The sequence below is a fragment of the Myripristis murdjan genome, chromosome 17 (assembly GCF_902150065.1).
Source record: "Myripristis murdjan chromosome 17, fMyrMur1.1, whole genome shotgun sequence".
Taxonomy (NCBI): domain Eukaryota; kingdom Metazoa; phylum Chordata; class Actinopteri; order Holocentriformes; family Holocentridae; genus Myripristis; species Myripristis murdjan.
This window is the reverse complement of record NC_043996.1, coordinates 22,011,167-22,027,152: the sequence shown is the minus strand read 5'-3', so window position 1 is coordinate 22,027,152 and position 15,986 is coordinate 22,011,167. Positions and strand designations below refer to the sequence as shown.

The window sequence follows — 15,986 nt, the reverse complement described above, 5'->3', positions numbered from 1 at the left end:
AACAATGGAGGACATTCTGCTGTGGAGGATAGCGTCACATTCACTAAGCCAATGCTATGGTGCTGCAGCAGCAAGAGAGAGGACAGCAGGGCTGATGCAGAAGCGCCCTCTGACCCCGCAGACCTCCCAGGCCTCTCAGACCCATGCTCTGTTTGCAGCTCAGCAGCTCAGCTCATCCCTGCTGACCCGGGGGTCAAGAGTCAGGCCCGGTGTTAAACACATTTCAATGGGAGCGTAATGAGCGTTGTGAAGCCGGAGACGAGAAAACTGTAAAGACTAATGACAAAAACAAGGAGTCTTTTGAGAGCGAGGCATGTGCAAGCCCTGTTATCCGGCATGCATCTGTCAGGGGAAAGTCTGTTACTACTGCACTCCCGTGGATATAAACCTCACAGTGACGTAAATTTGCTGTGAAGTGTTTTTCAACACTCCTCTCAAGGATTAAACATGGCTGAAACTTGATACTGGCTGTGGCCAACACGGAGGCAGTTTAGTGCTGCAGAGGGTCTGACAAATCCTCCAAGTGAAAGTGAAATCATCACAAGCCTATGCTTTATTGACTGTCAATCCCCACTAGGGCAGCTGACATGGGAGGTTCGTGCACATTTCAGGTGCTCAGCTTAGTCCCTATTGCATCACAAAACAAGCCAAAACGAGAAATAAGACAGTGGTGCTGCAAACCTCTGCGACTTGATATGCAGTAAGGAAGCTCTTTGCAACCACAGATCTTGGATCAATCCCCTACCTGCAAAAGCACTGAGGTGAAATATCTGTAAGTAATCTGTGCTTTCCTTTTTACATTCAGAAACTTTTGCTCTTGGCAAACTGCTCTAAAAGTAAAGATGAATGCATCCAAAAAATAAAAAATTAATAATTTGTGCCTTTAAAGAAGCCAGCTTCTTAGTAAGTGCCCAGTCCAATCTGTGCTTTCTATCTCATTCAGAACATAAGAGAAACAGGCCAGGGTTGGGCCTATTCCATGCTTCACAGATGTATTTATGAGAGGATTTACTTAGGCACAAATCAACAACTAGTAAACGCTCACCGAGCCACTCTATAAACACCAGCATTCCACATTAACATCGCTCTAAATTCGAACACAAAACAAGACCCACAGGTGGCGGCGCTGACTGACACTACCGACTCTATCAAACTTTATCAAATAATTGCCTCTAATCCATATTCACAGATACTGCTTGGAAACATAATGAGCAGATTTCACTTCCCAGAAGTAGCAGCAGCATCTCTTTGACATAGATGGCTTTCAGCGATCACCATCTTTATTACACGCCCATCAGTGTTGATCAAATTAACACCCCTGGCACAAACACACACACCTTAACCTCAGTGCTGATGCAGCTCATTCAAGCCCAGCCTGTAGTTCCTCATGTTTTATCAGTGATTAGTGACTGTGACTGTTTTTACCACTGCCATTACCAAAGTTTAAAGGGGCATTATGAAAAACTGCCAAAGATCGATCAATGGGTTGGACAGGTTAGACTTAACTGGTTAATTCTACATAGTTCTCATTGTATGACTGAATCAATGATTATTCCACAAATTTTTTTTAGTTGAGTCTAAAGGCCTTCACCTCAATTGCCAATTTTGCAAAATGCACCTTTCAACTCCTTTCAAAAGCACTGGACATGCAAACAGGACTGCACGTTATCTATGCTATGGCTTTTGACTGCAGTCAATGAAAACAATGTTAATTAAGCCATTTCAGTGTATTTTCATCCCAGTAGTCACAAGTAATTAGTAAATCAGTCACAGCAATGGAAAATCTCACCATTCCCTTGCTTATAATGAGCTGATTAGCCCACTGCTAATGCTCGCCTTGGTAATTGACTATAGCAGAGATGCAGAGTGTACCAGGGAACTGCTTAGGTGCCACACGATGCCAACTGAGTGCTCCGAGGCTCCGGTCTGTGTGTTTTCTGTATCTCTCTGTGTCGTCTCTACTGGTGTTTGCGCACAGAATGTTTCATTGTGCTCAACTCAAACCCTGAAGTGAGTGCAGGCTCATCAGCCCCTGCTTGAAATCCTGAGCAACCTCCTTGAGCAGCAGTGGATTTGGGTGCCCTTGCTGTGACATTGGTCCGCTGGGTTGACATTCACACAGGAGGACGTGGCTGCTTTTGTAGTAGAGGGAAACATGGTCACTTTTCAAGAAAGCAGATAAAAATCACAGCAATGTCAACATCAGAAAACTTAACTTGAGGAATTCGGCCGTCAAAGTCACATAACATCACCTTGTCCTGAAATCACTGGTGCCATGATATCATCACAGGAAAGTGCAATGCCACCTTGAGGCTCAAATTGCAGGCAACACTTAAAATTAGACACTATCCATTACTAATCTAGAAAACTACAGTTAACCTTCCTGGGCCTTTGCTATGTTTAATATCTATATACATCAAGTTGGATACAGTATTTAATAATAAAGATGGTTTGCCTGTCCTTATCTCTGCGATTACTTACAGAACGCCCTTAGAAAACCAGAGAATATTACGTAAGTTTGATAAGAATATAAATTAGGGTAACAATCAGAACTCCCATCGCAAATGAAACTAGGGATCCAAAGAAAACTATTCCCAGGGCATAGTCTTGTTAATGGAACACTCCTCCACATTGAAATGACTAGCTAAAAATATAACCGAAATCATATTACAGATAGAATCTCAGCAGCTGTCTCTGTATCTCAATGATCTGGATTCTTCTTTTTTTTTTTATTTGCATGAAACCCAAGTGCTTTTATGTACAAGTAAATCCCTGATCAAATCCATTCTCCCAACTCTTGTGAGGGCACAAGATGTAAATAAACCAACTTCCTTTCTTATCAAACAATACAGTTTGGAGTCAAGAAATACAACCGATACAACAATGTACAGCTGATTACTTCTGAATGAAGGCACCAATCTGTTTTTCCAAACAATTAATTATGCAATAAGGTCATGGTATCCAATATCTTGCCAGACGAATGTTGAATATTCATTAGCTTACCTAGCTGTCTCGTTATATATCTATCAGGACTGTAATTCCTTACCTAAGAAGACATTAAATTTGATTCCTGGCCTTTCAGTTTCAGTGTGGCAGGTAAGGAACAAGGCTACTTTCTCTAGTCATCCTCAGGCCATATTGTCTCTAAATGCAACACTGATGATATTAAAATAATGCAAATACTGCAAATAATGTTAAAAGGTTAATAGATAGATATCCAGTGATAAATACATCAATAACAAAAGTGAGCACAAATTGATAAATAAGACATTAACAAGAAAGTTGATCTATATATTGTCTATTTTCACATTTATTTGTTCGCTGCTAACTGTATTTCTGTTTTTCCTCCCTGCTTTGATAACAAGGCTGTGTCATGCAAACATGTGGATGGTGTTCAACACACTACTTGTTGGTCACTGTCTTGGTGCATAGCCTGATTGGATTTCCCTTGCACGGCTGACAACAAAACAACTTTGTCTGCAAGAAACTTCAAGTCCAACTGCATCCTCAACATAGCTTCGCAATTAGTCTGTAAACCGGCCACTGCCAAGAAGACTGCCCAGACTCATTTGCTGTGAGTGTAATGATTAATGCTGCGATATCCAGAGAAATGAGATCTGGCCACCGCTGCAGAGGACAACAGTGTTTCCTGAGAGTACCTGTTTTTCTGTGGAAAGCCCCAATTTGAGTGCCTCCCACTAAATAATTGTTATTAGCATTTCATGGAGCTGCAAACACAAAAACAAATACATATATCCTCACATACAAATGAGTAGGGAAATAAGCGAATAAGGAAATTTATTATTTATTTGTTCTTGATTATATTGTTTTACTCTTACTTGTTGATTCATGTTCCTCTGTATATTATTTTATACATTTATCTACTTTGCGTGTACTGATACATTTATGTATAAATTCAGTCACTGATTTGTAGTCACAGAAGATTCTGTCCTCTATATAACAACATTATTTGTAAACATTTGCTGCTGTTGTTTCTAATGATTGTTCTGTATTCACAAAAGTGGTAAAAATGACAAAACAGAGAGGCGAGCCAGCACCTCTTCTTACATCCCTGTTATTTGTGATTGCAGTATAAATTGGTTTGCCAAAACAGCTAGTGCTCTGAATATCAAACACTGCGAGGGGAGAGATGTGAGGCAAAAAAAAAACAACAACCTAACAATCCCGTTGTGCCATGCAGCACAGCATCTCGTGTGGATACTTTAGCTAACAAAATACCTGTATGTCATGCAAATGTCATATTAATCAATAAAACAGGAGGAAAAACCTTAGTGGCAATGGGGATGTGTTTTGTAAGGGCTATGAGTCTATTCATTCTTTCTCCAGCATTCTCAACTAAAGGCATGAGCCACTGGTTCCTTAGCAACAGACTCTGCAATGATGCAAGATTGAAGAGGAACAGATCTGCAGTTCTACAGTGCAGGTGAATACAAGCAGACCAACGTCTCCTGTTGCCACTCTTCAAAGCCTCTCCAAGTTCAACTTATTAAGGCTATTGCATCTCATTTAACAATGTAAAGGGCACCAAAGTGTACATCAAAGCCAGTCCAATGATTTATGACAAGGTGAAGAAAATATGTTAAGCCATGTGACATCTGCCTACATACAAGGTCCAAAATATCACTCCACTACACTCTGTGCACTTGAAAAGGGAAAAATCCACCCTGAGACACTTTAACACTGTTAAAATGAAACAGTTGCTGGCGATGTGCCTTGCATTTCTGGGTCCATTTGATTGTTTTGCGGTGCACTTTTGGGACTGGATATAGGCACAGCACCATACACTGTGGTTTGACATATTGCCAGATACACATTTCGAAGTGTGCATACCTGGAGGCAGGGCCACAACGGCTCAGCCACCCCTGGGCACATGCAATCTTGTCCATATTACTGTGGATAAATGGATCAACATAGACAATGCAACATCATGGTGAGATATTTCCAGCTCTAAAACATAATTAGTTAACAATTATTAAGGTTTTGGTGTCAGTCCCTCAGAATCAAGGAGAAGGAGCTTCTTTCTGGCTTTATCATTTTGCAGCAACATCCAACAGTCAAACAGAGAGAAATCCAGCACAGTAAATGCAGAAATACCAGTTTCTCCATTGACTTCAATAGATCATAATGCAATGCAGCCACAAGACATGTTGTGTTTTGAGTAAGTAGCACAGCTGTAATCATAGACATGCCCCAGTATTCATGAACTAGTTGGCTAACTGGCTTTATTTACATGGCCACATGCCCGTCTTTGATTTTAAAGCACCGAGTTCACGCCTCTTCCCTGTGTTGTGCTGAGAGGCATTCTGGGAAGTTGAGGAAATCATAAAAGTCAGTCGAAGTAGGCGAGGCAGGTTGAAGGAAAGTGGGTACTCCAAAAATTACAATACCGAATCACAACAATAACTCCTGGAAAACACTAAACATGACAAATTATTTGAGAGCGAGCAGTGAATGAGAGTCCATGGGTGGGCTTTTCCTTTGAGTAAAGCATTTGCTCATCTTTTAGGAAGAACAAAAAAGATATTTGAGTCAAAAGTCATATCCGAATGAACCACACAACTCCTTTTCCCTAATAAAAGGTACTTCTAAAGATAACACATAAAAGGCACCAGTGTTGTCCTATCAAGATATTGCATAAAGATCTGCTTTCATTGATAACATTATGTAACAATTCTTGGGCATCAAAACAGAAAAAAAAATATGACTCCATTCCTCAAAGGCTAAACACAGACACCGAAGGCCCACCAGTTGATAGATTATTTTTACAAGAAGAGGACTTTTATTTTCATGCCACCATGTCCTGAACCTGGGTATTGTAGGTCACACTTCATAATAGCTGCTGCTGCCTCATACCTGCCTGTGAAATTAACACCATTCTAGTTGTGCTGCTCTGGTTAATGTAGGGTAAAGGAGATTTTGCTTACGTTTACAGGAACAAAACGGTTTCTAGGTTTATGAACTCCAAACATCAGACTAGATGTTGGATTTATGTGCGTTGTCTTGCTTTTTCTTACTTTTAATATCGACTGAGTTTAAGATTCTCACAGAAATGTAATAAATGCAACTGCTTAGCTCCACGTGGGCTAAGTCATCCCCATATCATGAGGTCCTCTCCTTAAGCTCTGTAGTGACTATTAAACAAATAGAGCTTAATATTGAACCTTATTGTTCTCGAGAATCAATGGCCGCACGATTATACAATATTGCGAAATTGCCTGCTGTTCAGCTGAGTGGCTCTTTGATGGAGACACTGAAAATCCTCAGAGATGATCATTGTTGATTGCTTCTACTTTCTTTACTCGGATGAAGAAAACATTCTGTACACTGTCAGTGACAATGTACCTAGGCTAGAAACATTGGTATTACTTACTTACAGTAGAAACATTCAAATGATCATTAAAAATCTTCATGTAAACAATATTTTATACATATAAAATAATGTCTAAACAATAACAGGTTTCATCAAAAATGTATGGGTGTGTTGACGCCACAGCAGCAGCTCACATGTCCGTGTTTCCCTTCATAAAAATAATATGATCCCCACTTTTGTAGCTCTGATATCCACACAGAGGTCAAAGGTCAGAAGCAGCCAACAGAGAGGCTCTCCTGGAGCTGGTAGGATTTCATTGTCTTGCTCAAGGGCATATCAGCTCAGTAAGTGCTAACCAACACAGTGCTTGAGCTCCAGCCCTCCACCTTAAGCCAACTTCCTCCCTGCCATGCCACCCTGCTGCTTCCTTGTTCACTGTTCTTCAAACAATTTCAGACCAGAATATCGTTGGGGCTACAGCACTGTTTGCTCTGCACTCTGTGATTGAATCTTAATCCAAATGCCCACCAATTACAAACCTACACCTTTATACATGGTACTCCTGAGATTAACCTACAAGAGATTAACCTACATTCATCACTGCCTGTGCTCCTCCACTGTAAAAATCTTTCCTTTTGCCAACATCAATCCAATCAACCTGGATTCGCTGATTGCACAATGTTCTGTCTCAACTGCAAGAAACATATGATGGCATACATAAATGATTAGTAATTAGCATCAGCTCTATTGGCAAGACCAACTGCAACTTGATTCCTTCAACTTGTGGCCAGGAAATGGACTCTAAATGCAGATAATCAGGAATGGAGCCACTGGTGGAAACGTACATTTCGAGACCTGCCATAACCCTCTTCAAAGACACATGCCAGCTGACTTTGATGGGCATCGCACGAACCACCATGAGTCACATGCACTGTTGGATGTAGCTGATGGGTGTGTGGCATCGCAGAAACACAGTGGGAGCCCCTATCATGATACAATTTAAGATGCCAGCATCTGATGTTGCGTCATATTGAGCTGATTTTGATTACCTGGCTGCGATAGCTTTCTACAAGAGGAGGTCTGGCTTACAATCTCCATGTTGCTCACTGCCACCCGTCCATAAATAAACCCAAACACAGCACGTATTAAAATAAACAACCACACACCCTGAAATACAGGGACAGGCAAAAACATCTGGACTGGGTATTCAACGTGACAAACATAATTTCCAATGACTAATGCTATCCATTATAGTAAACCACCATTTCTTTGGTCTTAATCCCTGTGTAATGACTCTGTGTGAAATTGTGTTCTATCATTGTTCAGGGCACTCATCGGTTTCATGCAATACATGATTTCACATCACACAGCCTCATGTCACTGCTTCACTAACATGGCTTCACAAAAAAATATATATATATCTCACAAGTGACACCTTCTGCAGCACACTGGTGGCTAAAGTTCTGATGCAAAAATCATGTTTTGGCAAAGGAGCAGAGCAATATTGGGGAGCTAATTTCCAAATGCATTAGCCCATTACCTCTTGTGATGGCAAATGAATATGTTATTGCTTACACTGCGTTGCATGAGGGCAATTAATACATTTAACAGAGAGGTATCACATCGCCTACGCCCCCTAGTGCCCCCACCCCTGCTAAAGGAAGTGTGACTGTTGACACTGTGTTGTGCGCCCATGACAACGTTACCAGTGTGCATAAAAGGAGATAACCCCCTCAACAAACACACACACGCACACGCACATGCACAAGCACAAGCACAAGCACATACACACACACACCACCACCACCAACACCACCACCCACCCCCTACCCTAAATGAATGAGCGGCACCCAGCTCCAGAGAAAGCCAGTATGGCTGTGGCTGATTCCCCCCTTAGAGCTACTCACCTTCAATAGAAATTACGTGCTCTCGGATCTGGTTCTGCAGAGCCAGGTCATCGATGCGCTCGATCAGGTCGTAGATTGCGTAAATGTTGGGGTGGACAGACTCGAACCGATGAATCTCAGCCCTGATGGCCGCTGAGTTGGACAAAACAAACTGGGAGCCTGCTGGGCCGGGTTGGGCAGCCTGGCCCGAAACAGTCCCCGACCCGAACTGACCGGCCCCTGAGCTCGCAGATGATCCGGATCCGAACTGGGACGGGATGGACTGGGGCACTGGGACGGGAACGGGCGCTGGGACCGTGCCCGGAGTGGGCATGGCTGGCTGAGACTGCTGCGAGATACCGGACACGGACACTGGGACGCTCGACTGGAAATTCATCTTGGTTTTTTGAGCGAGTAACTCTTTACAACGGCAACACAAATATGCAGACTAGGATTTGGGATTCAAACGAGGCGAACAAAAGAAGTCCGCGCGAACTGATGGTCTGGAAAACGATCGGTGCACAAGCATTAATAGTTGGTCGCCAATTGCAATAAAACGCGGCTCTTGTTCATATTATTAAAACTTGACTGTGATTCATTTTCCGTTATTGGCTAGATCTGTCCAGGGCCCTTTTTCTTGGCTTACAAACCCGCAATGCCTACCACTTAGACACTCCTTTAAGGGCTAAACCGCTGGTTTGGTCAAACCCGTTTTCCTTAGTTGCTCTGTTTGAAGGAGACAATGGGCTAGGCTTCAGCAAGGCGCCCTGGTCCACTGCCTTGAATGCGTTGTTTCTGCGCTGAAATGAAATAGCGTTTAGTCCTCTTTGGTCCAAGTGGTCCCTGCCCAGCGCCCTCCTCCGCATGCTGAAACGTCACCCATCACGTAATTGTACTTGAGATGGGGGAGGGTGTGATTGGATTGGGTGGAGGGGGAGAAAATCGCAACGTGCACATCATTATAATAACCTACCTGACTGTTATGCAACCACAAAAATTGGCTTTTGAAAGGGAAAAAACTACTTTAATTTTATACTTTAATTACATTAAGACTGTCATTTCTGGTTGGTGGTTTGTTGCCTAGATGAGTCCAAAGCGACCCCATCCCAAATGTATACATGAACAGCGCTTCCAAAATACATATGCAAACACAGAGATTGCAGTATAGAAGCTTGCATAGGCCTTCCCTGCATCACTATCAGACATGACAAATCTTGTTTTTGCCCTAAGCAGATATGTCTTCTTGTAACCCACAAAATGATGAATTTTTCCTCATCTCTGTATGAGAATTCATTAATTTACAACACATGATTCAGCTCAACAGTACAATATTTTAGAACTATTTATAGGGTGGATTTGTGTTAATATGTGGGGAAAGCCACAACTGACAAATGCAGTGTAGAGTTTTGTCTGTCTTGGTATTTCCAAGTTTCTGAGGTGCCATCTGTTGGAAATACACCACACATTTGCACCCTGTGCAGACAATAAAGAAAAGCCTCTCAGAGAAATAATATGCAGCAAATAAGCAATATTTTACTTTGGCCAAACAACAACAAAGGCAGTGGTGTGGCTAAGAGTACGCCCACACATCTATCAGTCCACTTACCACAGACACGTGCACTGCATGGGTGTCACACTATGAAGTAATGTGAAGTAATCTCATGAGAACTGATATGGATCATAGTAGATCTTTATGGAGGGCAGAGATAAAGAGGAGACAGAGCCATCTACTGGTGTGAATGCACATCAATACATCAGCTGCTACAGCAGCTGTTGTGGAGGACAGAGTTTCAGGTTGAGTTTCCACTGTGGGCTCAGCAGTATGGCATTGGGAGATGATGACTGATTACATATAGTCAGATGTCATTTTTCCAGCTTCACATGCAGCATCTCAACCAATGCAGTTTTCTTTTTTCTTTTCTTTTCTTTTTTTTTTTTTTTGTTGAAGGACTGGAAATGGTGCACACAATGAAACCAAAGAGAAACAGATTTACAGTTACACTGAACTCTTTTAATGTTATGCAATAAAAAAACATTACTCCTGAGCCTTAAGGTAGCCTGGAGCTCTGAAACTCTTTTCTCGCACATTAATAATGGAGGCGGTGCAATGACGCTTTTTCATCTTTGATTCCCGGTGTTACCCTTGGAAACACAAGAGGTGTAGAGATAGATTAATATTGCTTTTCCCAAAGAGTGAATTTCAAAAAGCACATAACAGTAGGCGATGTTAAATAAGAAAGAAATATTCTGGCAATCAAAGCATTTATTTGTCACATCTTTAGCAAACAAACAATATTCTTATTGCGACAAGGTGGTGCCAGAGACATATCCATTTGCCATCAAAAAAATCAAAACAATACAACACAAAAGCAATCTCAGGCACATTCAAATAGCTGTTTCTTTTCTGTTTATTTAGGAATAAAACTTCAATTTACCTGTAATATTTTGTCAAACAGAAACAATCACTCAGTGGTCATACCAGTTGGCAATGGCATTATGAAAGTTTACTTAAGTTGCTTCTTTTATTGCATGTTACAGCAGCTTGTAATATTTGAGCAGCTTCAAATTGAGTAGCAAAAAAGAAATGAAGGAGCTGCTATCATGAACAATATTTCCAGAATTTCTATGATTTCTATGATGAACAGTTTTTTTTCCTATTTGTTTCCTAACGAGGAAAACCTCTAATGTGAAAAACACTAATAGACACTGGTGTGAAATAATGAGTGTTAGTGCAGACTGAACAATTTCAGAATATACAGGCATACATCTTATGTAATTATGTCAGGACAAATGCATACCTCTGCACTTTTGATGTATTGCACTGTTTGCTTGGTGTTGTCTTGTCACAGGTTTTTAAGTTATGTCTAAACTACTTGCGGGACTTCCCTTCTTGGCCAGGTCTTTGTTGTAAAAAAAAAAAAAAAAAAAAGGTGAAATTAAAATAAATACCTCTCTATGCAGAGTGATGATAATGCTTGTGCAACATCACACTCCCAGAGCCAAACCATGTGTTATCCTCAGCCTTCTGCCACCATCTGTTGACCAAATTTGGAACTCCCCCCGACAAAAAACACATCACAGAAACTCATAATACATTCCATTTTCAGTTGTGGAAAAAACATTTTTAGCAATAGAGTTATTGCTTAATCTGACTGTTTTCATTATCCATAAAGAAATAAACCTTTGTATTGAATAACAGCTCTTCTTTTGATGGGGTTACAAGATAACTGAGATATGTGTTCCTCGATGCATTACACTCCATGTAATTAATGCAGTTAATTCTCTGGCTCATTTATCCATTAACAGATGACAATGGGCTGGCACTGCTGTTTGGGCCCATCATTTCATCCAGGCACTTTGTTTCATAATGAATATGACATATATGAGTTGTCTGCAGGGCTTTTCTTTTTGGCAAATGATGGCTGACAAAATTGGTTCTAATTAACTATACAACACACCATTCTGACATGCGATTATAAATTATAAATCCTGCTTGTCATAATCTGGTTTTGTATATACCATAGGATAATCCGGGTTTATAGCCCATCTATTGACGGGATTTGGATGAATATTTAATTATTTAAATATCAAGAGCAGGATATTTTATGTGGATGGCATCAACTTTTTAGTTTGCACAAGAGAATAACGGAGAGTATGAAGACCTTCTGTTTGATAAAGACAGAAGAGTCAGTTCTATTTTTGAGTAGTTATGTTCTTGGACACAGCTGTAGTGCAGGTTCAGAGTCTTGTCAGCCAACTGAGTGGACTAGCCTCTGGTACAAATGATCCAGGGAGCCTCAGAGCGCTGCCCAGGATGCTGGGAGCTGCCATGAATACTATGCAGATCAACAGCGGCTGTCCATTTGCACCCCCTGAGTCTGACGGGGCAATATGTAATGAAACCTGTCTGAATTATTGATCACCATTTCAACTTGCAGAGATGAAGACTCTTCAAGCTGACTTTCACCCTTCTTAACAAATTCTTTTGGCCAAAACTTCCATGTAAATCTTTAATATGCCCTCCTATAAAGCCAATTCAAATGAAGCATAACTTGCACTCATTAATTCTAGCAGCATCCATTGACCCCAGGGAGAGATTGCAGTGCTTTATTGAAGACAAGATGCAGTGAAAAAACAAGCTTTAACAATGTTTTCATTGCAATAAGCTTGTCTCACATCACTGAATATTCATTCATCCACCACAGAGGACTTCATAGAAATATCTGCTGGCAATGTACTGTACATACTGAGTAACATAATGTTATGTTGTTGCTAATTAGATTGTACACTTACAGTTGGTCATGTAGCACATAAGCAATGGAACAAATGGAACGGCGGCCCCCCACTATAAAATTAAGCGTTGCAAAGTAGAGCTCTTCTCACCCCCACTTCCCTTTTAAGCTGGATTGCCTTATTCACAATTAAAATTGTTCAGTTAAAACAGCAATTAAAAGGAAACTACAGAGTTTGATGAGTGTGGAGGTTCAAGAGTTCAGAGAAACCAGTGATGGTTTGCCAGCTGAATGTAGATAAAACACTGCTAAATGTGAAGACATTTTTTTGATGATGACAGACACTTTACTGACTTTACAGACAGGACCTAAAATCCAACCATAAAGCACAAAACAATCAACAAATCACATCACAAACCATATAAACATTGTTAGCGAGAGCATACAGAGAGCCGATAGCTTAATTAAATATAAAAAATAACTTGCTCATTAGGGCAAAATCAGAAGTTGTATTAATGCATGATAGGAAATATCATTTCATGTGTGAATTAAACAATCCAACTCCACCCCAGCATCAGATCCTACTGCCATCTAAGGAAGTAACCAGGGCAGTCAAGAGTGGCATTGGCCTCTCAAATGTTTCAGTCAGCTCTGCCTGGCTCATGCTGGTAACCTTAACACCCGTTTTCATGGAGCTCCTGGGTTATTACTGCTTAAGCTCAACTTGCCAAAGCAAATCAAATGCACTCAAAACTGCAACAAACATGATTATCATCGTACCACATACTTTTAAGGAGTTCATTTCTCTAAGAAAAACTAGCACTGCAATATCTTGCAACAGATTCCATCTGTGTTTGTCTCAAGGCATTGTTTGCTATTAACATTTCCAATATGCTTGGGTTATAATTGCTCACATCTCAGTTTCCTTGTGTTTGACTGCAGCGGGCTTGGGGAAAATGTTGTAGCACTCGAAGCTCTATTGCCATGTTGTTCGTTTTTAGAAGATTCAAGTCAAAACAGTGTCTCACATGTAAATACATAGTGAGACTCAATACACTCAGCATGTTTTAGCTCAGCTTGATAAAAGCCTAACCTAAAATAACGTTGTCTTTCAAACTCTTGAATGTTAACAATAATTTTAAAAATGATTAAAGTGATACTTCTGGGAATTCTCACTTGTCCCGCTTGCCACACAAGAGTCAGAGAGGATGAGCTACCAATCAGCACCCCTGGTACAGATGGGGATTCAGTGTAACGTCAAAGGACACCTCAGGTAGTAATTATTAGCTGGGGATTCTATATTGTCCTGTTACTGTATATAAAACAATGTAACTGAAATGTTAGGCATGTTTGCAAAGCTGACTGGAGTGAAACACAGCATGATGATGTGAGCAGTAATTAGAGCATAAAGAACATGGCAACACCCATTTGTTGCCATTTCGTTTCCTTGGACAAATTAACTTTGTGTGACCAAGTGACGTGAAGAATGCCTTTGGCCTCCTGAAACTCCAGACGCTAGGACAGTCAAACTATTCACAATGTTGTCCGCAAGAGTTTGGTCAGTTGTGTTCAAGAGAAGGAGGCCTATTGAAACCTCAAATTGCACTACAGTATGGCTTTCTTGTTTAGGTTAGGAGTTTAAGTGAAAGGTCAATGACTATTCAGGCAGTTGCAAAATTAAAAATTACATGCAAACTACAAAAAACAAAACTGAAAACATTCCTCTCTCAAGTAATGGTGTACAATTCCTGCACAGTGTTACATGGATTTCAAAAAGAGACAAACCTTTTTCCAGGATGGGACTTCCTGCCCTGCAACCTTCTCTCTTAATTTACAAAATAATCAGACACAAATGATCTGCCCTTACATAACATGGCACTCAGTGATGGCTAATTAAGAAACAGAATCAACATACAGTAATTAAAAAATTTAAAGTGTATTTTCTATCTGGTACATCAGCAAGAATGTCATTATGCCATTAAAAATAATAATGAGAGGAACACCACCACCCTGGCCTTTCCTGTATACTGATAAGCAGGCATTACCCAATTTACTGCAGAATGTGGACACGAGGATTGACTCCACCTGTTCCCGAATAATCCACAAAGCTGCGGTACATGATGATCACTTGGTTTTTTCACCGTATTGAATATGAATATGATTTTGCTGTTTCACCTACATCATTTGACTGAAAACCCCCGGGATTAAAGTTTCCATAATGTTCTAGACTGGTACAACATCTAGGTATCCCTCCTAAAGTCAAGCCAGACAAGCCAATACCACTGAGAACTAACAAATCAAATTTAACTGTATAATTTAATCATTTTTCTCTGTGCATGTGGTCTGATCTCTCTCTGTTGTTAATGCTTAATAATATTTCATACAAACACCCTGTCCTGTCGATAGCAGGTGAGTCATACATCAGAACTTAGAGTGCCCGGGTATGATGAAATCCAGCCCAAATTTTACTGTATCACGGTATTCATGAATTAGAGAGGCATTTATATTATTTTTCAGGTGGCAGATACCTAACATTAATTTAGGATTAATACAGGGTGCATCCCAAACCAATACACAACAAACAGGACGACTGTAGAGGTAACCTGGTGTTGACGGTCAGCTTTATTATGGAAATACCATATGTTTCAAGCACAGACTTTGCCTTTAGCCTAGACACCAAAGACAAAAAAGTGTACCAATCTTGACCTACACAAATGATCACATTTCAGTAGCCTACTTCCAGTGAATCAGTAGTCCCACACAAATAAGGTGATTAAGGTTTTAATTAAAAATAATTAATTTATGGCTGAGTGAGAGTACCCACCAAATTAACTACCCTGCTCCAAAGTAGGAATCACCTACACACTGCAGGCTGTATTAACCACACCCCTTCTCATGTTGCAGCAAAACACAGGACAGCGTTTTTTATTATTTTCCCAGAATACACCTAGGAAAAGTCCAGTGACGAAAGCTTTTTCTGATGGAAAATTCGACTGCACGGGAAGAGTAGACATTTTTGAACATGTTTATCAGACAATCGGTCTTTCAGTTAATTTGCTCACCTGATCTCCTGAAAAATAAAAAGGGGGGAAATATGATGGTGCAAAATTGTCTTTATAGATTCCCACGGGCGATATGGGAACAGAAAATAATGGAGACTGTGGTCAAAGGGAGAGGCAATAAAGTATGTGACAGTAATGACATCAAAAATGATTATAATACAAAGACACTAAATACAGAGAACATATTGTGACATGCTAAAAAAAACTTTTACTTCATGTTGAAAATGGTAGGCGTACTGTCATGAGCCATATGAGTAATTCATGATGTAAACATCGACTAATTCAGGTTATCTGGGTGTATATACTATTATCTGGAATAAAGTGAGCTCTAATTAGTCTGAAAAAATCAGAACTGAGAATAAAACCTTCATTGAGCAAATAGTAATTTCAGTTAGAGCAAGTTCAAGCGTGTGGACTTTGAGTCGGGTCGCTTCTTACCAGATCGTTTGTGGATCACACATCGCCAGACGACAAC

General features: G+C 40.4%; 1 protein-coding gene across 1 annotated transcript in view; it reads right to left on the bottom strand.

The window, feature by feature from the left end:
• Positions 1–9,047, bottom strand: part of agap3 (ArfGAP with GTPase domain, ankyrin repeat and PH domain 3) — a 125,663-nt gene extending 116,616 nt beyond the window's left edge. Inside the window, exon 1 of the mRNA XM_030074030.1 lies at positions 8,239–9,047. Coding sequence (XP_029929890.1) covers positions 8,239–8,614 — 376 coding nt within the window. The 5' untranslated portion in view covers positions 8,615–9,047. The remainder of the gene's footprint in view (positions 1–8,238) is intronic.
• Positions 9,048–15,986: the final 6,939 nt, after the last annotated feature.